This window comes from Malaya genurostris, chromosome 2 (assembly GCF_030247185.1).
Source record: "Malaya genurostris strain Urasoe2022 chromosome 2, Malgen_1.1, whole genome shotgun sequence".
Lineage (NCBI taxonomy): Eukaryota > Metazoa > Arthropoda > Insecta > Diptera > Culicidae > Malaya > Malaya genurostris.
Genome location: NC_080571.1, coordinates 276,522,704 through 276,546,974, shown reverse-complemented (window position 1 = coordinate 276,546,974; position 24,271 = coordinate 276,522,704). Strand labels below are relative to the sequence as shown.

At 37.7% G+C, this 24,271-nt stretch overlaps 1 protein-coding gene across 2 annotated transcripts in view; it reads right to left on the bottom strand.

Moving 5' to 3' along the window:
* The window catches only part of LOC131430198 (roundabout homolog 2-like), a 250,789-nt gene that overhangs the window by 201,506 nt on the left and 25,012 nt on the right, over positions 1–24,271 (bottom strand). Inside the window, exons 1-2 of one of the 2 annotated variants that reach the window (XM_058594939.1) lie at positions 5,310–5,427; positions 4,138–5,205 (exon numbers count right to left, since the gene is read on the bottom strand). In XM_058594939.1, the coding sequence (XP_058450922.1) occupies positions 4,138–4,207 (70 nt within the window). In that variant the 5' untranslated portion in view covers positions 4,208–5,205; positions 5,310–5,427. Of the gene's footprint in view, positions 1–4,137; positions 5,206–5,309; positions 5,428–24,271 lie in introns of those variants that run through there. The other variant, XM_058594938.1, reaches the window with a different exon arrangement.

Sequence of the window (24,271 nt, the reverse complement as noted above, 5' to 3'; positions counted from 1 at the left end):
TACTTGTTGGGTGTCGTTGCCAAATTTTAACTAATCAAAATCAGAAAAACAACTAATATTCATTTTTGAACCATTTCTTTTTTTGTTATTTGTTAAAAAATGTTGTTATTTGATTTACTCACGAGACTAGACTTATACCAGCAGTTGCAACGAAAACTGTTTTTTTTTATAAATACGTTTATTTCTTAAGGCAGTTTACATAAGTTTTTCTTCGCCGTAGCATCACTTTTACATAATATTCTTATCCTAATTTAATTCTAACATAGTCACAACGTTTTGAATTTATTAAAACATATTCTCTTATAGCTTAAATATCATCTTAGGTAACTCGTCATTAATTATGAAATCTACTCGGAAATATTATTTGAACCAAACGATTAACTTCTATAAATTATAAAATAAGCTGTTATTTTCAGACATTTTGTTGATAATTTCATAAACTGTTTCGAGTTTGTTTGTATCATTACATAATTTTTATTCTAATTTAGCTATTGGTTGAACTCATGGACGCAGCTGGGATCAGAACTAAGTCTTAAAAGGGGCCTTTATTAAATTGAAACTCCAATTTTCTTTATGAAATGATAAATAAGTTTCATGTATGAAAGGTCACGACAAGCAAGAATGTCTCGAACTGGGATATTGGATAGTCTACCTTGGGTACGCAAAGAATTTATTAGTTGAGATCTGACATCACGATACTCCACGCATGTCCAAACGACATGATCAATATCCCGATAACCTTCTCCGCAAGCACAATGATTAGTCTCGGAGAGCCCAATTCGAAGGAGATGTGCATCTAACGTGTAGTGATTGGACATGAGTCTGGACATCACACGAATGAAATCCCTACTCACATCCAGTCCCCTGAACCATGCCTTTGTCGATATTTTCGGAATAATTGAGTGCATCCACCGACCTAGATCATCTCTATCCCAAGATGCCCAAAAAAACTGTTTTTTGTAATAAACTTGCTACGACTTGATGATCGGGAAAGCAGACCAAAAAGAAAATAAAAAACCTTATTTTTATCCATCTAGTGCACAGTGGTTCAAAAGCGCAATTTTACGCTCTTAATTGATAACTCATAGGAACGTGGTTTTTAAGGTACAGTATCTTCAGCAAAATCTTTTAACTTTAAAACGAGCCAAAAATAGTGGAATTTAATTTAGCCGTCTCCAAGAAAGTATAGCAAAATGACACATTTACACACATAAGAATTTTTTGATCTCGTCAAACTGTGTCAAATAGTATACAATAATAGTCTTATTAAGACGTAAAGCCGCCTTGAGCTACCTTTAAATTTGATCAGTATCTAACGAGGTAAACAGATTTTTAAAAAACATGCAAATACAAATATGTAATGAAACCAGCGAAAAAGCTACCCCATAGGCAGCGAAAGAGACAAAACAAAATCTCGAATCAGCACCTGACGGCAAAACAGAGTTAGGCTGTTTCTTCATGTAGTTCAATTGGCAAAACAATTTAACCGCATAAAGACTGTCCCAGGAAGTATGGAAGCAATTAAAAAAACGCGACCATTTCGCAATGGTTCAGAATCTGTCAATTTTTATGGCTGCGTCCTGTTGTTTACACTCTTCTCTAACAACTTGTGCAGTTGTTTATTCGTTTTCCTTAGTTTGTTTCGAAATACGAGGGCTTTCAGCAGAACAACGTCGAAAAATTGTGTACAAATGGTGCACAGAACGCGGAATGTCACAGAGAACGATAGCAAAAATGGAAGGAGTAAGTGAAAAAGCCGTGCGAAATGCAATCAGGAAGTTCGGTGAGGATAACACCTTTGAGGATAAACCGCAAACGGGTCGAAAAAAAGGTCCTGCTAACCCTCAGTTGGATAAAACTATACTGAAGGCGTTCGAGCAAAAGAAGGAGGTTTCAGTTCGGAATGTGGCCAAAAAAGTGGGCACTTCGAAGTCAAATGTTCTTCGTGCTGAAGAACGTTTGAATCTTCGAACCTATAAGAAGCAGAAACAACCTAAACGTAGTCCGAAACAAGAAGCATCGATCAGGCCGAGAGTTCGAAAGCTGTACAATACGATTCTTGCTGGAAATTTGAACTGCATAATCATGGACGACGAAACCTACGTGAACCTCGATTACAAATCCTTGCCAGGACCACAATATTATTCGGTGCGAGAAGGGCAAGTGTTAAACCAGTCCGAGACATCGATTGAAGTCGAAAAATTTTGTAAGAAAGCTATGGTCTGGCAAGCAATTTGTAGCTGCGGTAAGATTTCGAAACCCTTCATCACCACTGCTTCAATGAACAGCGAAATATACATCAAGGAATGTTTACAAAAACGACTTCTACCCATGATTCGAAGCCACAAGAATCATGTTGTCTTCTGGCCAGATCTTACTTCTTGCCACTACTCGAAATCAACGGTAGAATGGTGTACTACCAAAAATGTCACTTTCGTTCCAAAAGACAGCAATCCACCAAATTGCCTACAACTTCGACCAATTGAGGAATTTTGGGCATTAACGAAGGCACATCTTAGAAAACATGTCTCGGCAGCCGAAACCATTCGACAGTTCGAAAAAGATTGGAAAAAAGTGTCAAAACTTGTCGCCAAGAAGTCTGTACAGAATTTAATTAAGAACGTTCGCAAGAAGATGCGCCAATCTACAATGGCTAAGTAGCAAATGTTGAGAATAATATTCTGTTGTTGTAGTCTAATATTATCAGTATATCGAATAAAATTTGAATATCTAACACTTGTGAATTAATTACAGCGAAATCAAAGTACGTCCATACTTTTTGGGACCATCTTTATTGATGGAACACGAGTGAGAATTATATGCGCAATATGAGCGAGCTTAGCAACACTGTTAGGAACAGAGGCGAGACTAGAAATTGAACTACGAACCGACCGTGAAAAGTGCGCAAGTATTATTTCACTTTCAATGTAAATGGCAAAAAACCCTCCAAATAGCTTTTTTGCTTCCCTTTTACATTTGTTTAAAACAAGTGTTTTCAATCATGTGTCTTTAAATTAATGAACTTAGTTCTTAAATTTTATTACTATATTCAGCTTCTGAGAAACTGTACAGATTCGGGTCGTTTCGCCGGAGACCATTTCGTCCAAATTTTCTGAAAGAGCCTTCTCGCCGAAAAGGCCATTTTGCAGTTACTGAAGGTCATTTTACCGAAGACGATTCCACTAAAAGCCATTTTGTCGAAGACCATTCCACCGAATATCAGTCGAAATGATAGATAACTTTCTTCCAAAGATCTTACTATGAAACCTACAAGTAAGTTTCCAGCATTTTTCTCCAATATTCTAAGTTTTAATGTGCAAAACTTTATCTAAATTTCCTGAAAATTTAAAAAATCTGGAACAAAAACAAATCGTTGTCATTTGAGCTCGATAAAAGTAATTCTAATCGATCGAAGCAAGTGGTAATGGTAAAGCTGGTGAAGTAGAATCTTGAATCCACTGAAACCTCATCATGAGGGCCAGACGTTGTCGGCATGAAAAAAGACATACTTGTACCGTTCACTTCAAATACTCTGAACTAGCTTAATGGTATAGATGATAATGAGCTGGTTGAAGTTAATCTCACAACCATCATGTTGTTTGAACATTTTAACATCTTATTTCTGGTAGACGTACTTCGATACATTGAAACCAGCAACAATTTTGCTACAATTTCTGTCTACTCCGCTGAGGAATCCATTAATCATACAACCGAACCAGACAAAACCTGTCGATTTAAAAATCCGGACTAAACTTGCCATGGTGGTTTGAGAAAAAATCTAGAACCAACGACGGTTAACTCAATAATGAAAACAACTCGTCCGCCATTATCACGTCCATCAATCGGGTTCGATTTTTTTAGAACGGAATGGCTGGGAAATGACGGAAGCGTACGGCACTAGCGACGTCTCAGACGTCCATCACCGGGAATGGATAGAGTAAAAGGATATCCATCCGATAATTGATTGAAGGATTATTTTTCTATCCATTATGAATGGAGGAGAAGCTTGGCTGGCCGGGTTGTCCGGCACAGTTACCAGGCCACGTCAGTTTTACTGTCATGTAAAATGTCCGCCTTGCTGACGGATGAAGCCGGAACAGTAATGAATTCCATAAAGTATTTAGCGAACAAACTTACCTTTTACTTTGCTGATAATCGCAGCCGCGATTAGAACCGAGACTATTGTTCCCGGCGGAAGACGCTTCATTCCGGTCTTTGTTGATTGTCCTTTTCTTTTCGCTTGGGAACACGAGGGTTTTCAAATATTTACACGAGTTAGCGATTTCTCAGTTTTTCTTCGCACCTTTCCTTTTCGGCAAGCAATCTTTTCAATTTTCCACTCGCTCAAACAGTTCGATATCAAAAATTAATCACCACCAATAGTCATTTCATTCTGCTACAGTTTCGGGAAGGAAGATTTCTCGTCCCAAGGGGACAAAAAGGTCCAACCGTTGTTTTCAATTTGTTCAAGTGCGCCGTGATTGTCTTCCTGCGCTTTTTTGTTTTGCTCCCGTCGTCAGGTTCGATGGCAGCAAATCACATAATTTCTGTGCCTTCCTCCTAAGCTCCCGGACTGCTTCTAATTGTGCTGTCGATGCGCTGTTTTCCGTTCGACAACTCGAGCACGTGCTTCACTGTCTTGACTTTTACCAAACAAACCCCGTAAGAAAGGGGTCGAATCTTTCTTGAATTCCCTTCGAAGACAGCGAAAAAATCCAATTCCTTTAATTGCTTTTGTACTTCTTTTCCATAATCTTTGATAGTTTATTCTCGTCCCATTTGCATTCCGTTCTGGTTGACTTTTCGACTCGCCAAGATTTGTTCCAACAACTTTCACCAGCCAGCACTAAATCACGGGAAATCCTTTTTCACACTTTCTCTGGCTCAGTACCTACCAACAAAGTAAGTATTCTTCAATTATGTAATTAGTTTACAACTCTGCTGTGCAGCGCAAGCTGAAAGCGATTCCTGAGCGCTTTTATATTCAAATTTATGATGTTACAATTGACGGAACCGGCGAGGACTAGCTATCCTTGAGGTTCAGTTTCCCCTTCGACAGTGCAGTCGGGAGATGTTCCTTAGCTTCTTCTTGCTTTCCGATTCTTTCCGAGATGCTGTTGTTTCTTCTCGCTTCCGACCAAGGGCGACATTCGGTTGACGGGTGCCATATGCGGACGGGGTTTTTATCTTCGGTTGATGTGCGTCCTGAAATAACATCCAAAAGAGAAAACAAGGAAGGAAATTAGACAATAAACTTTATGGTTTTCGAGTACCCGTTTGGGTTTTTAGCGGGAAAGTTTAACTTTTACGATTCGATTGCTTCCTTCACTAGCCAATACAGGGAAACCAGGAAGATTCCTTCCCGCACATGGTATTAAGGCGCACGGTTACAGATGCTGCACGGGAATGACACACCGTTCGGGACCACCATTCGTAGGCTAATGGCTCATTAGTATGGTAATCGGCGTCGGTTGGGCCAATAAAGAGATAAGTTTCATAAGGTAAACTTGGAATTCACATTTCTTGCTTGGATGCACAGAAAACAATTTAAAAGGCAGCGCCTACTTCGGTAAATGTCAACAATATACAACAGTTTGCTTTAAGTTTTGATAACACTTGGATCGACAAAGGGATCATTTTCTATTTTGCATGTTTACAGAGCAGAGCTTTTGTACGAAATATTAAAAAAGAAAGAATAACTGAAGTATAGAAATTGTTCTCTAAAACATATATGACGAACTCTGAAATTTTTAAAATCGAACAAATGGTAGGATTTTCGATACTTGAAAGCATAATTCTTGTCTGTCTTATTCGGTTTATACTTCCATATAGATTTTTACCATTTTTAAATTAATTTGATGGAAAAAGTCTATTGGTACAATACTTTCTGAAGTTTTAATGAAATAAAAGGAAATGAGTTTAGTCAAATGCGAAAAAAACATCAAGTTGGGTCTGTCCGATATGAAAAGTACTCGCAGCTACAAAATATTCATGTTATGTTGAAAGTCTTTCCGGACACTGTATCAATATTTAGAAAAGGTAGTGAATGTAAAATATTCGAAAAAAAATAAAATTACCTGAGTTTCAAAATTCTGAGAGTTTCAATTTTCGTGAGATCAGAAATCTTTATCTATATAAAGATTTCTGATCTCACGAAATAATTTTGTATCCCCTTATACAAAATTTCTTCGTGAGATCAGAAATCTTTATCCATAGTCAGAATTTTGAAACTCAGGTAATTTTACTTTTTTTCGAATACTTTACATTCACTACCTTTACTAAATATTGATACAGTGTCCGGAAAGACTTCGTGCCTAGCAATTCATGCCTACCATTTCCAAGAATGCCTAAAACTAGAGTGACGATGGCTGTTCGTTTGGAATGACAGATTTGTAAAACCATTCAGTAAAAACTGAATTCAAAACGAGCAAACAGCCTGTCAAAAACAACATAAAGCCGTTAGCTTTCGTTGAAACTACCAACATTTCGGATTAAATGTTTTAAATTGTTGTCAACATTAAGGCCATCGTCCAAGTACCATGCGCGCGGATGGTTTTAGGAAAATTTCGATGGAAAATTTGAAAATTTTGCCAAAACCAAAGACATACAGACCTTTGAAAAACATTTATCTATTTGCAGGCTGAAAATGGCTGGAAAATCTTTCACGATTATTCACGATTATTCGGAAAAATAATGCGATGACATGACAATTTTTTTCATTTAAACCAGGGGTTGAAATAAGCCATTTTTTTATTCACAGCAAATCAAAATAGTCAGTATTTTTTTCATATCACATATTTATTGTAGATAATAGAATGAATTTTGAAACGAATGATTTATGATAAGATGAATTTTAGTTTTACTTAGAATTTAAAAATGTCTTCATCGTTATCAGTGTCACTGTCGGATTTGGAATCAACATTTCAACAAAGTTAGGCTAGTTTTAATGCTAATTTGTGTTCATTAAACAGGTTTTAAGTTCAAATATCTGTCCCTTACGGTTCCGGTGATATAATGGCATAAGTGATCTAAACGTCAAAACTGATTACCGCTCAATTTTCACGGATATGGATTATCCGATATCAATAATTTTAGGCTCGTTAGGTGAGTTTATTTCATCGGTCGCTCAAAATTCCACGCTGCGTGATGTATTTGAAATGTATTCAGTAATACCGCCGTGGTGGATTAGAACAGCTAATAATATTAACATACATGCTGCGATGAATAATAATTATAATGATAAGAAAAACATGTCCAATCACAAAGCGTGCTACGCATCTGATTAATATAACTTTATTTAGCTTAAATAGCACTCATGTCAAATACATCCCGGCGAACGACCAAAATTAGGTTAAAGCCGGGTTAAACAAACGATATAAAAAAACATGTCAAATATCGTTTTACTGGGTTTAATCTATATAGTGCATGAATGTCATCATCAACAAGCTGGAAGTAAAACAAAGTCAGTTATAGGAGCATTCCTGAAAGTTATAAATTAACAACTTCCCTTAATTTGAGTATACTCATGCACAGTGCAGTAAAACTTCATTCAATTCATTTGAAACTGAATGTGGAACACATTGACGATCTCTCCACTGCAGTAAACTTCACTCTTTGACACACGAAATGTTTGCTGACGGCCCGAACGAGCAGTATTCAGTTCATCACTCGTTTCTCTTCAATCGAGGCTCAGTTTAATTACCGTCAGTTGATATCGTGAAGTAACAAAATATCTCTTTCAATAGTGTGAGAGCGGCCTTCAAATGAGGTTCATGTAAACATTCGAATTGGTTCAAGATAATAGATGAAAGACAAATCAGATAGCTGAAATATCAATCACAGAATACACATAAATTAATTGTTTCCTCCTTCAGTTTTCATTTTTAATACTTGACTCCATTTATAATTCTATTCGTTCGAACCTGCTTACTACCAAGAGCGAAGACAATGAAGCAGCTATACTACTTGGCACCTGAAACTGATCAAGCAAAACTTCAAATGACTAGGTACGATTATTCAACTGACGATGAATTCCGGGAGCTTCACTTGAAAATGGCAGCAAAAGTCAAATGAATTAGTAGGGATATGCTGACGGTCAGCGGCCATAAATTTCATTTTCATCTTATATTATTCGATTGAAAATGAAATTTTACCGCACTGCTCATGCATATAAATTAACAAAAAATCATTGATGTACATGCTCCTTTAATATTCCTAAACTTCTCAAAGATACGAAATTGGCAATTTTCCACGATTTCGAAAGTCGCACTGATACGCGTTATCCTTGGTTCAAAATTCCTGTAGGATTACTATTGTCACTAATTTTGTAAAGGTTATAGAGGTTCGGTCAAAACATCGATCAAAATATAAGAAGAATTGAATATGTGCAATTCTACCACCGTCAAACTTTCTCGTCTACGGGTTTACCTTACATGTAGTAGAATTAGGGCTAGTGCGCGTATATAAGAGTCTGTTTCGCATCGTATCGGTCGATACAACATCTTCGCTCCGGATCAACCAACGAGACTTTCCAGATCGGGAGTTCATTCCATTTTGGATATATTCATCAGCAACATCGCCATAGACAGCTCTCCGGTTGTTTTCAACGAGCTCTCTTCCGACCACTTTCCAGTAATATTGACGTTGGGATCTTCACCAGAAACAGTGCCTATTCAACCTCGGAGGAACTATTATCGCACCGATTGGGTCCAATTTCAACATACCGCCGACCAACTTATTAATATCGATTTGCCACTTGATTCCCCGATGGAAATCGATGCAGCGCTATCTTCCTTCCAGCATTCAATCACAGTCGCTCGTGATAGGACGGTTCCAGTACAACATATGCCGAGTTCCTCTCTTCAAATCGACAGTGTCACCAAGAAACTCATCCGACTTCGGAATATCTACCGGAGGCAGTATCAACGAACTGGCATCCTAGATAGGAAGACTACTTATAACAACTTAACTAGGATAATCCAGGAACGGATATCTGAGCTTCGCAACAGGAACTTCCAGCAAAAGCTTCGAGATATTCTCCCACATTCAAAGCCCTTCTGGTCCTTAACGAAGGTGCTTAAGAAAAAACCGAAGCCTATTCCTCCTCTGATGTCACCCCAGGACGCAGCTGAAGGAATACCTTTAATCACACCAGTAGAGAAGGCAAATGCGCTAGGCCAGCAGTTTGTGTGTTCTCACAATTTAGGACTTAACATTGTTAGTCCATATGAAAGAGCCGTTGCTGATAGCGTAGCTGAGGTTGACCAATCAGACAGCTTGGTTCCTGAGGAAAGTAGAGTCACTGCGAATGAGCTGATGGCTTTTGTGAAAAAATCCAAAAATATGAAGGCCCCCGGTTTCGACAACACATTCAACATTGAGCTGAAACATTTCAGTATTCGCTCATTTGTCTTCTTAGCTAAAATTTTTAACAGGTGCTGGGAGCTTGGTTACTTCCCTTCAATGTGGAAATTAGCTAAAGTTATCCCAGTTCTGAAACCGGGGAAAGATCCTTCCTTTTCCAAGAGCTATCGGCCCATCAGCTTACTCTCTGCCCTATCCAAGCTGTTTGAAAAGTCAATACAAAGGCGAATTCTTGCTTTCGCAGATGAACAGGATATATTTCTGGAAGAACAGTTTGGGTTCCGGAAAGGAAGATCCACCATCCACCAACTCACAAGGGTTAACAACGTCATCCAGCAAAACAAATCAGTGTCCAAAACGACTGCCATGGCAATATTGGATATTGAAAAGGCATTCGATAATGTGTGGCACGATGGACTGGTGTTCAAACTGCATCGGTATAATTTTCCCATGTATCTTATTAAAATTATCAAAAATTATCTTGCAGATAGAGCATTCCAGGTTTCTCTGAATAATGCACTTTCAGAAAGATTTACTATTCCTGCTGGTGTACCCCAGGGAAGTATCCTAGGTCCCATTCTATACAACATTTTCACATCAGACATCCCACCTCTTCCAGGTGGTGGTGTTCTGTCACAATTTGCTGATGATACTGCCATTCTTTACAAAGGTCGTGTCATTAATGCTCTGAAAAATAAACTACAGACAGGTCTGGACGCTTTAACGGAATATTTTACAAGCTGGAAAATTGTGATCAATGCAGCAAAAACTCAGGTCATCTTGTTTCCACATTCAAGATCTCCAAAACTTGTTCCATCAGACGAATGCAGAATACGATTCGGTGATGAGGTCATTCAATGGTCCGATGAAGTTATCTATCTAGGACTCACCTTTGACAGACATCTGATATTCAGGTCACATGTTGACAAAATCGTTCAAAAATGCAGCATACTCATTAGGTCTCTGTATCCGCTGATTTGTAGAACATCTAAACTATGCCTGAAGAATCAGATGGCTGTCTATAAACAAATCATCTACCCCGCAATTGAATACGCAGTCCCTGTTTGGCGGGGCTGTGCACGAACACACAAACTTAGGCTTCAGCGCATTCAAAGTAAGATCTTAAAGATGATTCTAAATCTACCCCCTTGGACAAGAACTAGTGAAGTACATGAGATGGCCTCACTGGATATACTAGAACAAAAATTCGAACAATACTGCACGAAATTTGAAGAGAGGTGCTCAATCTCTGAAATACAAATAATTCAAAATTTGTACGTATTAGGTTAAGGATAGTTATAAGTAGGTAGACATTTTATAAATAATTAAAATAAATATTATGATTAAACATTAGTATGTAAAACAAGAGTAACTAAAACACCTAATATTAATAACGAATCGTATGAACAACAAAGATGAAAGGCCAAAGGGTCAAAACACTTGTACTGTAAAATGTTGATGTAATACACAAAAATAAGATTAATAAACAGATATTTATGCAAAAAAAAAATCGTATCGGTCATTCCAACCTGAACCACTGGACGAGAAGCAACCAGCAGCAAAAACCAGAAGCCGTTAGCAAGATAGCTGGTGCAGCATTGGGCGAGTTCGTCAGAGAGCGTCTTCAACCACCATGTCGCTCGACAAACAGACAGCGTCGGGATCTCCTGCTAGTCACATCTAATCGTGGTCGCTAACCAACGGCCAGATTCCTCGGCCTTCAAAGGAAGGCAGCCAACGTACGTCGTCATCGCTACCTGCAACTTTCATTGTAAGAAAGTTTGAAAGAACTATTAGGAATTTTGCTTTTCTGTCCGCAGAGCAGCCACGCGCCAATCACAAAACGAAACCGACGTAAGTGTAACAATAGCAAATGCCGCCTATCAGTGATGAGTGATAACTTATTTTGTATAGCATCTTCGATGGTCGGTTTTTTTTTCTGTTCGAGGCAAATCGCTTCGGCAGCGGACGCTCACGGTGTCATGAACGGGAATGTGCGTTTGAAAAGGAAGCTGTGAAGAAACTCGCGAGTGAAGGCTCTTATGTGCGTAGACCGTTTAGTGAGCAAACTCGAGTGAATTATTATTGATTAGCCAAATGAAAAATTACTTTTGTTAAGGGGAAAAGACGAGAGAGTTTCCGGAAATAGAATGATGTAATATAAGTTAAAACCGGTTTTTTTGTTGTTGTTTAAACCTTTCGAAAACCAGACCGAACCTCGATGAACCTACCGGTCCGAACCTGCGACGGCCGATGAACAGCTGGGCAAATAAAAATTAGTGGTGGAAATTTGGCAAATCCCTTATGGATTTGGCGCTTAAGCCAAATTTTAGCAAAGAGTGTTTCGGTACGGAATTCGTTTTGGACTTTGAATTTAAGAGTTACCACCGGGAGAACGTTACAATTTTCACACTCCTCATCGGGATCAACGATTTTAGACGTAAATCAATCGGCACTCATGTCTGATCTTGCTCATATTTTCTTCCACAATGCTAAAAACTAATCGATATGATCTTACTGGAATAAGTGATTATAGTAGCTCAAAATTACTACTGACAGAAGATTAGTATTGATTTTGTTCGTTGTGATTCAAAGATCACTGAACAATTGATCCTAAAAAAATTAGATCAGTAGAGTTCTGTATTGGGGAAAATCACGAGCGATCGTCTTCGCTAGCGATTATGATTTAATGATTTTTTGGTCTTGATTTTTCCTGCCCTGATTCCAGAGTATCTTCGAATTTAACATTTTCACTGCCTGAATTTGAAACAATGAAGCCTAAACTATTCGTAGACTCTCAGCAATACGCTCTACCAAATGAGCATATAAATCAAACTCGCCACATGTTTTGAATATATTTCTGATTTTTTTTTATTTTCGACATAGAAGGTAATTTGAAATGTATGTGTGAGATCAGTTTTGAAGATTTATAACCTTTTTGTGTTCATTTATATGTCAGTTTTAATTTTTTTGGTGGAGTTTTTCTGATCCGAAGAAGTGAATAACCATAATATTAAAAGCATTATGTGGCTTGGAATTGCAGAATCGGAAGTTGGATCTGAATGAAATTCAATGAATGATAACTTTGTTTTGAATCTAAGTTCGTGGAAATCGATCGATACCAGTTCCATTTTGCAGGTATAGATCACTATAATTTTAGATTTTTACATCGTGATTCAAATGACATGAAAACATTAATTTCCAAAGCTTTTTATCAAAAAATTATTACTGTTCGAAACATAGCGTAATTCAAAAAGTTATTGAGCGATATATGAACGGGTGACGAGTCCAACTTATCGTTGAAACCAGTTGAAGTTTTGAATACGAATTAATATTTTGTGTGCCAAAACCGGACTTTCCAGACCAGAAAATGTATTGAATATTATGTATTTTATCTAACAAATTCAAAGTCATTTGCTGTAATAATTGAACGTATGCGCTTGGAACCTACTATTTAACCTACAAGTTGTTTTAGATCTAAAAGATTTTTGAATACTGAATACTGATGACGAATTTAATCTAATTGTATAGAAATCAATACATTTTTATCTTGACGAATTAAGTTAGATAATATATGTTTATTAAAATATTTTTCGGATTCCAAATTAATTAAAGTGTAAAGAATTATTCTAATTATCGATACTATCCGGTTTAAAAAGTAATTTAATATAGTTAAAATTACTAACGTTATTACTATATTTAATTCCATATTATATTTGAATGATTTTTATGTACGACCACGCAAACAATTTTAAATAAACTTTAAGGTGGTATTGAACAAGATCGCACCAGGATTTTCAAGAAGTAGATGAAAAAGCTTAAGAATGATTGAATAGTTACAGATACTTTTCCCCGGTTTTGATTGTGCCGTACGCCAAGAAAGTATTTAAACAAGTCTCAGACAACACAATTGCCAAAAAATGTAGCCTTTCATACTGTTACAAAATTGTATAAATGTTATATTGTGAACGAGGACTTATCGGAAGGATAATTAGCTCAGGTTGTAATGCCTCTTCTAATGCAACTGGAGCACCTCGTACGTACGAAGCGTTGTACATTCATTTCTGCCGCGGTACATAAATGCACGAACAAGTTTTTGTGAGAGCATGGTTGTCTCCTGAGAATAAGAATTTGTCTCAGCGCAATAAAAAGAGCGCGTATGCATAAGTTATGCTGCTACTCTTTGTAATATACAATTTAAAAAATAATCGCAAGTTTTGTTACCCAATTTTTTAATTCACCCTGTTCGGTTTTTTGATTCACAATCGGAAATCTTGATTCACATTTTCATGCGCAAACTGGGCTTATTTTCACCTCTGAATTAACCCTTATGCTGGCTACAAGGATTACATTCAGATACATTTGGCTCTCCATGGAAAATCAATGAATTTCATATTACCGATGTCGTTGTACTTTAACGATTTGGAAGCACTAAATGATATACAAATTATTTTGCAACGATGCTAATTCAATTTATGAACCGAATGATGTTAGTTTTCTAAGTTTTCCACAGAACAAGATCAATTTTTCAATGAACTGAAGAAAATCCGCTTCAGTTTGAATGTGCGTAATAATTCTGGAAAATCACAAAAACACTTATTTTTCTGAGCTATTTTCATGTTTGTCCTGCAGATAGATAAAAGTTTTTCTAAGGTCTATATGTTTTTGGTTTTGGCAAATTTTGCAATTTTTCCATCGAAATTTTCCTAAAACCACCCGTGCGCATGGTACTTGGACGATGACCTTAAGGGCATGTTCAGGAGTGTTCCAGCTCTAGATGCATAATTTATGTCAGTTTCAAAATTAAAATCTGGAAATTATAACAAGGAAAACTAGCATTTTACTAGTGTTTCAAAAATACAAAAAATAGAACGGCAGTGTATACCAGTTTTAAATTTGACAGTAGAACTGTTTGAATAAATAAAACTAGTTAGATACGTTTGTTTCAATTTTAGTTCTATTATAGATCGCCCATATAAAACTTCCAGCTGCTGAATTTTCTCTAAGGAAGAGAAGTCGTCATTCTAATTACAGACACTCTACCCTTTTCAAAAATTCGACCGGTTTGGCCGCAATCCACGAATCGAGATTGGCCACAGGCCAAACATCATCGTCCGGAATAAATAGTAATCGGAAGGAGCAACGTCTGGAACATACAGCGGGTGCGGTAGGAATTTCCATTTTAAATGTTTCAACGTATGTTTCACCTATGTTTTTCCTACATGTCATTACCATGATGCAAAAATATTGCGTGGTGTCTATCGATGTATTGTGGCCCGTGATCCTTCCACTCGGTTGCAGTAGTTCATAATACACAACACCCAGTTAGCTCCACCATATAGATACAGAGAATAGCCTTCACGCCATGAATATTCTGAACGACCGTCGATAATGATGCATGGTCGGGGTGTCTATAGGATTATCGGATGAACCTACTTTTTATCTGCAGTAAAATTTCGATGAAAAACAAAACCCGTTTTAATCCACCTAGTGGTGTAATTATGCCTTTCTCATACCAATCATTCTATCATATATAATACTGTGGTGTTCTTCAAAATGATTTCCTTCGATTTCCTTGAAGGAATAATCGAAGTAACTTTGTCTGTGAAACTTTTAACACACTTTACCCTATAATTCCGGAACCGGAAGTCGGATCCCATACAAAGTTCCTGAAATTCATTTGGTTCCATCTTCCGGTTCCGGAATTACAGGGTGATATGCACCAAAATTGTGATATAATGCATTAAAAATGTGAAAATAATGTCACTCAGATGAAAGTTCTTAAGATGCCATAAAAATATCCCAATTTTCATTCGGATCAAACCCCTGGTTCCGGAGATAGGGTGCTCAGTATGAAAACGTCAATTTCAGGAATACTTTGTTCATATTCATGTTTGCAGTTACTTTTCAAAGTACTAATGATCAAACTTCCTACCAACCTCACAAGCTCCAACATTATCTTTCCCGATGTGTTACAATCTCAACCGAGTGCAGTGTTCAACTCAAAAAACCGTAGCATGACTGATGAACTTTCCGAACATAAAACAACCGAAAATTCGTCAAATCAACACCGCCGTTATACGAGCGCGTTCCCAAGCCCCAATCGGCGCCAGTCACAAACGCGCACCCGGGCCAATCACAGTCGGGGCATCGTCCGTCAGTAAGACCTTAACGGCCGCTAATGGTGTCGCTAATTGCTGATGCAATAGCATACTCGGAAGCTATTTATATCTCTCCTCTCGGCAAATTACTTATTTCTGTTGTCTTCATCGGAGCCGAACACCAGCCAGAAGAGTCGGGCTTTGAAAATAGCTAAATAACCTTTGTTTTATTGACTTTCACGATGACAATAAAAACGAGACGACCGGTGTCCTCTTCGTACCGCAACTCGGGGGGAGATGCACTAGTGAAAAGGACCCGAAGGAGTGTTCAGACAATTTCTCACACACAAATCATCGTTTTATGCGAGTAGCAATTAAATTAAAAAACGCATCCCCATCCAGAGATAGAGGCAGTGGCGCGCGAATGGCAAGAGTCAAGTTACATGGCCCATCTAATGGCTTAATGTTCATGTTTTTTTTTATTAACGCACATGTGAATCGCAGTCGAAATTTATTTCCTGACGCCCTTTTTCGGTTGAGTTGGTGAATCATTCTTTCGGTTGGTCCAGTGCGACTGCGATATTACCATACGTAAAAAGACTCATCTGCTGGCTGGGTCGTAAATTTTCAACGGAGAAGCCATCCAAGAGATTACACACTCCGGGGATCCCTATAATCGGTGTTCGGAAGGGCTAAGGCAGCCTACTACCAGTCAATAGTCCCAAGTCCCCGCGGCCCCATGACGAGAAAGACGTCAACAGTTTAGTATCCGATCGCCGAGGCTGGCAACCTGATGCCCGTAAGACAAAAGGGCAACAAGCAATACGAGATTCTAATGAACGAAAATTAAATGGTCGCTTCATAACGGCGAGTAGAGAGGACGCGGAAAGATTTATGGCCATCAAATTACGGGGGGATTTTTATTGTTATTAAATGCACTGTCGTATTTTTTACGATGAGTTTGAATTTTTCAGCGCGAAGGGGCTGGCTAAGCATCAAATTCATTGGAAAAGCCGTGCGCCGACCGTTTAAACGGCGAGGTTTGATTTGATTTGAGCACTGAGTGTTTGAAATGGAAATTTTATGAGCTTAGAACTAATCAAATCATAAGTATTTTGAGATAAAAATGAGCACCGAACACGTCCCAATGCATGCACACATAATCAAAAATAAAAAAATATTTGAGTAGTTGTGAAAAAAGACACTATTTGGTACGATGGACCAAAGCCATTGACAATATTTTTTTGCAAATATTACTTTGGTAGCCAACGACAAACTCGAAAACAAAACTCAATACAGCTTAAAGCAGTTCAAATTGAACTGCTATCTTCGCCTAGCAGTCCAATTTGAACCGCCATAACTAAGTTTAGGTTTGCAATGACTGAGTGGAAACATATATTGGAGAAGCTAAATGAATGAAAAACTAACAGAAAAGTAGATTCATTGGAAAAAGATACGCTCAGAGACAGGACTCGAACCTGCGTTCCTATGCATTCCATGATGTCCAGCCAGTGACTGGCACCAGTGAAGAAGGTGACAAGCGATTATAAGTACATTCTCCTACTCAGTGCATGAGCAGAGAATAAGTATAAAGCGAGAAGATCGGTCGGATGATGTAGACCATGTTCGATGTACGTTCTACCATGTCTGACTGGCGTTTTAGAGTGTCTATAACAAGGTTCAGAGTGGCGAAATGGTAGCGCGTATGCACGGAATGCATAAGAACGCAGGTTCGAGTTCTGTCTCTGAGCGTATCGTTTTTCTAATAAATCATCTTTTCTCAAAGTTTTTCATTCATTTGGCTTCTCCAATATATGTTTCCACTAAGTCATAGCTAAACTAAAAAATTTAAAATTCAAATTAAAGTGACGCTCCTGAAACAGTCCGAAAAGCAAGGGTGTTTTTATGCTTAAAACATTTGCGAAGTATCCCACAATGGCTGGCTACTTGTGTGAAGTCGTTATTTTATTCTTTCAAATATCCAACTTTTACAGATTTAGGAATAATATTGTACGGATTTGAAGTAAACCGGAACCATCTCAGAATTTTTTTCGATACCTTTGAGTTTAGAAATAGTAGACTTAGAAATTTCACAATTTCCAATTTCTTTTTCTTTGCAGAATCGTATAATCAATCGGCAACAATTTTGCTCGAAACTTCCAGGAGAACAGTCGTTTATCTGAAGGAGTCCGTGAAGCGTTTGAGGTATTTTTCCTGTGTACTCATGAAAAAAATACCGAAATTTTCGTATTCTGTAACACATAGCAACTTTCAGTGAGACGAAAAGTTTTTTTTAATTGTCCGTCTAGCTACAATTTGAAACCCATTTTTGGTGGACGCAAATAGTTTCAGCCAAAAAGTATGAGTTTGGTAAAAAAACTACTACCGAATTCAGGTAGTCTATTTTTAAATTCCATTGATGTATAACTAACCACTAACTAAATCAGTTAAGTGGAGTCCCATTTCCTTTTAATGGATCCACGATTTATTACTTACCAATGTTGAGACTTACAAAAGCGTTCGGGTTCGTCAAGAAAAGGGTGAAAATGTTTATGACTTTCCTGACTTTGCCTGAAAGAGAATTCATAACAGACGCGAAACAACCAGGCGACATTTACAACATTTCGCTCCACACTTCAGTATTGACATTGCATTTCGATGCAAAGAAAAAGCAGTAACTTTACATCCGCTTAGCGGTTCAAATTGAACTGCCGAGTTTTGCATTAAGCAGGTTAATTTAAACTGCTATGCGCTGATGAGTTAAAGACGAAACGTAAATATCTACATCTATAAGAAGCCATACTGTAATTCCTTCTTTTCACAAGCTCGAAGTCTCTCCTTAGCGCTACCCGTACGTAATTTTTCATAAACGATCGTGAATGAATCAATTTTTCAGGCATGTGTTCGAGTGCAACGTGCCTGGTTGGGAAACAGTATCGTTTTCGTTCAGTTCACTGTTCAACACAGAAGAATAGTGTTTGTTTAGGATCGCTTTCCAGAGCAAGCATTGGGTTGCTTTAAGAGAAACATTTCATAATTCCATTGAAGCAAAAAATTCTCACAAGAAGCCTTATTATGGGTAATTGAGAAGATTTTTGGAACTGATAACTAAAAAGTCAAGGCAGAATAGGAGTAAGAAATATTTAAAAAAAAACTTAATGCGGATGACAAAATATTCATTCTGTATGTTTGGTTTTAATTTAAGCAAAAGAGATTTTTGACAGATCTTAAACTAGCTTTTTTTGCAAGATTGCGTATTAAAATAATTATTGAGCTGTTAAAAACAGCAGGGTAGTTTTTGACAATGGAGATTGGAACTAATAATTAAAATTATCCATAAAATGATTCACATCCTCACGATTCAGTTCTAGTCAAGTTTAGAGTCAAGTCTAGAGTCAAGTCTAGAGTTAAGTCTAGAGTCAAGTCTAGAGTCAAGTCTAGAGTCAAGTCTAGAGTCAAGTCCAGAGTCAAGTCTAGAGTCAAGTCAAGAGTCAAGTCTAGAGTCAAGTCTAGAGTCAATTCTAGAGTCAAGTCTAGAGTCAAGTCTAGAGTCAAGTCTAGAGTTAAGTCTAGAGTCAAGTCTAGAGTCAAGTCTTGAGTCAAGTCTAGAGTCAAGTCTAGAGTCAAGTCTAGAGTTAAGTCTAGAGTCAAGTCTAGAGTCAAGTCTTGAGTCAAGTCTAGAGTCAAGTCTAGAGTCAAGTCTAGAGTCAAGTCTAGAGTCAAGTCCAGAGTCAAGTCTAGAGTCAAGTCTAGAGTCAAGTCCAGAGTCAAGTCTAGAGTCAAGTCAAGAGTCAAGTCTAGAGTCAAGTCTAGAGTCAAGTCTAGAGTCAAGTCTAGAGTCAAGTCTAGAGTCCAGTCTAGAGTCAAGTCTTGAGTCAAGTCCAGAGTCAAGTCTAGAGTCAAGTCTAGAGTCAAGTCTAGAGTCAAGTCCAGAGTCAAGTCTAGAGTCAAGTCAAGAGTCAAGTCTAGAGTCAAGTCTAAAGTCAAGTCTAGAGTCAAGTCTAGAGTCAAGTCTAGAGTCAAGTCTAGAGTCAAGTCTAGAGTCAAGTCTAGAGTCAAGTCTAGAGTCAAGTCTAAAGTCAAGTCTAGAGTCAAGTCTAGAGTCAAGTCTAGAGTCAAGTCTAGAGTGAAGTCTAGAGTCAAGTATAGAGTCAAGTCTAGAGTCAAGTCTAGAGTCAAGTCTAGAGTCAAGTCTAGAGTCAAGTCTAGAGTCAAGTCTAGAGTCAAGTCTAGAGTCCAGTCTTGAGTCAAGTCTAGAGTCAAGTCTAGAGTCAAGTCTAGAGTCAAGTCTAGAGTCAAGTCTAGAGTCAAGTCTAGAGTCAAGTCTAGAGTCAAGTCTAGAGTCAAGTCTAGAGTTAAGTCTAGAGTCAAGTCTAGAGTCAAGTCTAGAGTCAAGTCTAGAGTCCAGTCTTGAGTCAAGTCTAGAGTCAAGTCTAGAGTCAAGTCTAGAGTCAAGTCTAGAGTCAAGTCTAGAGTCAAGTCTAGAGTCAAGTCAAGAGTCAAGTCTAGAGTCAAGTCTAGAGTCAAGTCTAGAGTCAAGTCTAGAGTCAAGTCTAGAGTCAAGTCTAGAGTCAAGTCAAGAGTCCAGTCAAGAGTCAAGTCTAGAGTCAAGTCTAGAGTCAAGTCAAGAGTCCAGTCAAGAGTCAAGTCTAGAGTCAAGTCTAGAGTCAAGTCAAGAGTCCAGTCAAGAGTCAAGTCTAGAGTCAAGTCTAGAGTCAAGTCTAGAGTCAAGTCAAGAGTCCAGTCAAGAGTCAAGTCTAGAGTCAAGTCCAGAGTCAAGTCTAGAGTCAAGTCTAGAGTCAAGTCTAGAGTCAAGTCTAGAGTCAAGTCTAGAGTCAAGTCAAGAGTCCAGTCAAGAGTCAAGTCTAGAGTCAAGTCTAGAGTCAAGTCTAGAGTCAAGTCTAGAGTTAAGTCTAGAGTCAAGTCTAGAGTCAAGTCTAGAGTCAAGTCTAGAGTCAAGTCTAGAGTCAAGTCTAGTCAAATCAAAATCAATTCAGGACCAAATCAAGATCAAGAGCAAGATAAGGCCAAAACAAAGACCTAGTCAAAATACAGTCAAGATCAAGGCAAGATTAGGGCAAGACCAAGTCAAGACTAACTCAAGACCAATTCTGGACAGAGTCAATACCACATCAAGACCAAGTCAAAATCCAATTCTAGACCAAATCACGAATTAATACCAAGTAATGATCAAGTCAAGCCCAAGTCATAACACCATCAAGGCAAGATTCAGTCAAATCCATTTCAGCACCGAGTCGAAATCAAGTCAAGTAAGAACCAACTTAAGACAAGGTCAAGTTCAAGCTAAGATCAAGTACGGAAACAGGTCAAATTACAGTCAAGATCAATGCAAGACTACGTCAAGATCAAGTCAAGACCCAGGATCAAGACAAGATCAAAGCAAGATCAAGGCAAAATCATTTTTAGACCGAGCGACGTCCTGTCAAGTTTAGTCTAATTAGATCTAGTCAACGCTCTTGAAAATGTTGGTTAATATTAAGGATTGTTATCTGCTCGGCCCATTCTAAGTAACCGATTTCTTCTCTATCGCTCACCGGATAAAGATATTTGACTTAACAAACTGTGTAATTTTTTCTATTAGACTTAGCACAAGAGTTGTTAGTAATAAAACAATAACAATAATAAAGATAGAGGTACAATTTTTTGAAATCTAAATTTTCACATAAAACAATAAAGTTAAATTTCATGTTAAACTTCATAAATTTGTTTCAGTCCTTGATTCTAGCAGACATGAAAATTCGTTATTGTGTATTTAATTCATGCTGTCACTATTGTGTGTTATCACGCCGAAGCTCTTCTTACGTGGTTATGATTAAGTAAGTTTTTTAGCAGAATTTTAAACAATTTTGCTGTTCCAATTTGGCCCCAAGGTTTTGAAAATATGTTGATGATGAACAATTGCACCAGTCAGTAAGCTAACTAAAAGAGCATTTAGCAGTATGCGACTTCAATTCAATGATTTCAACAATCCTTGCGAGATTCCAATTTTGAAATATCATCAGACGTAAAATTTAACTGAGGTCTAACATTTTAAGATTCACAAAGATTCACCAAACTACAGATAACTCATTGGCTGGCGAATAGATTGTTAAGAATAGAATCAGCCCACTCAGACAAAACAATGCGCATCTCTCATGCATCATTGGACTTACTTAATTAGTTACACACACTTCAAATAAAGTGCGAATAATGTGATTTATTCAGTAATCAATTACAATAAGATTCGAGGTGGTGATCTTACCAATATTAGTTTTGTATTTGCTTCCGAACGTTCCGAAGGAAATTTCCTTCATCTTCAAGGCGCAAATATTTTCATCATGCCACTCATCATCATTTTTCAAGTGAAGCATAATATAGTCCCCATAAAACTTGTCATGTAGGAAACAAATTCTCAAACCACATTGTCATCCAGCATCCCCCCGCGAGCGAACAACGAACAACAGCAATCCTCACCAGTTCGCGCTGATTTTAGGAGTTTAGGATTCCTCCTCGGGCTGCGTGTAGATTTTTTACGACTTCGCTCTATCATTTTATCGTCAATTAGCAAATAAACATGCAGGCAGACACTTCGCGTACAGCATACAAGTTGGCAATAATAGACATACTAACGCGCAGACAGCATATGGGAGATCTCGCGTGCTCTCTCTGGGGTCGCTGACGTGAAATTGAAGCGTGTCGGTAGCGTGCAGAGGAAAACCCATTCCGTGGCAGCAGCCATCAGGATGAAAACGCGTGAATTGCTTGTCGTACATGATCACCCTTGCCTTTGCCTGCGCCGCCATCCATCCGTTCCTGTTTCCCTTTCTTCTTAGCTGGTGTGACGATAGCGGGAAGTGATGCCGCCATCAGCTGACAGCAAACCAAAAGAAGCAAAACGTCGCCGCCGACGACGACCGCACCACGAAAAATCTCTCCCAGAAGCGCAACAAGATTTTGCCAAACGATTCTGCGTCGCTTCTGGCTGATTCTGCGGCTGGTTTTATATAGACGACCGTACATTAGCAATGACTGAATGGGAGTATTCAAAATATGCGAATCGTGTTCGTTTTTCCCTTCTTTTCTATTGACTCATCCACTTTCTCTACCTACTGCCTGGCATCGCGTCGTCGTCGTCGTCCAAACATTGGCTCGTTACGGGAGGTGACGGGAGGCGTCGTAGATGCGTCGGAATTTTCTCGACCCCGCGTTGTTTTCTTCTGCATCGGTTTCGGAATGGGGATGGGTCGACTGTCATATAGATGCACCAAGCAACCATCAGCAGCAGCCCGGCGAGGAATGTATTTTTATTATTCGAGTCCTCGCCTCGCGACGGGGTTGCCTGGTCGCTGAGTGAGCTGATGACGGTGATTTGTGATCCGTGTAATGTGCGAACATATTAGTGCACAAGTCAAAACTCGGCCGGTTACGGCAAGTGGGAAAGCACATCGGTTGGCGTGCCTACACGGTTGATGGTTGTTTTGATGCCGTATGTCAGTTCATCCCTAGAGGAAGCTATTATTTCGGCAAGATAGATACGTTGGACGTGGCCTTTTCAACATCGCAAAGTGAGCGTTTATTGATGGTCGAATGAAAGAAATTTAATGAGCCGACTTGGGCCGCGCTGTGATGGATTGCAGGTGTGATACCACGTGTACTAAACACCGGTTCTCAAATTCCCGTGATAAACAAGTAAATTTTGGGATTCGTTGGAATAAATACTATTCCGTAACATACATTTGCAAATGTTCTCATTTTTAATTTAGACTAAAATTGTGATTCCCATTGTACAAACTAAACTCATCTCTGCCCTGTTTACAGACACACATTTTGCTGCTCAAATCTAAGCCATCATTCGTACTTTTAAAATTTCATAAACTTGAAGTCATACAAATCGTCTCTAGATCTCATATCCAGCTATTAAATTATATCCGAATCGTACTTTCGGTTCGGGAGTAACGGGGTAAAGTATGCAGAAAAATATGATAAAATGTAAATTTTTCTTTTTAAATATTGCTCATTTTTTTTTAAATTTTTAGGTTATGTCAGTTGCTGGCCAAACGATCCGACCTCGATTGTAGCGATTCCCAGTTTCCAGCAACGGTAGTATCGGAAATAGTTGTAAAAAGAACTCTACACTTCACTTAGTTTTCTCAGAAAAGGCTGGGTTGGTCTTGAAGTATTGATTCTATTTATTCCTTTCATTGCATTTACTAAACTTATTTTATTTGTTTCATTTATATTATTTATAATTTCATTAATTTTATTAATTTTATTTATTTCATTTACTCATTTATTTCATTTTATGTATTTTAAACATTTTATTTAATAAATTTATTTGTTGTATATATTTTTGCTTATTTTTAATACTTATTTTATTTTTTATGTGTTGTATTATTTTATTTACTTTATTTATTTGAAAAATATTACATAATTTTATTTTTCATTTATTTCAAATTCTTTACTATTTATTCATTACATTTATCTTGGTTATTTTGTTTGTTGTATCTCTTTAATGTATTTCATTTAAGTTGCTCATTTTAATAATCCCTTTTGTTTTATAAATTTTATCAATTCTGTTTATTCATGTTTTCATTTTATTTTTTCATTCACACTAATTCTTTTATTTATTTTAGTTCTTATATTTGTAGTATCTCTAGGTTTTATTTATTTATGTAGCTTCTTTATCATCAAATGAATTATTTTCGATGTCTTTACAATTAATTATGTTTTTATTTATTTTTCTATACTAGCCTTATGACCTTTTATTTATTTTCTTTATTTTATCAATTTATTTTAAACTATTTACG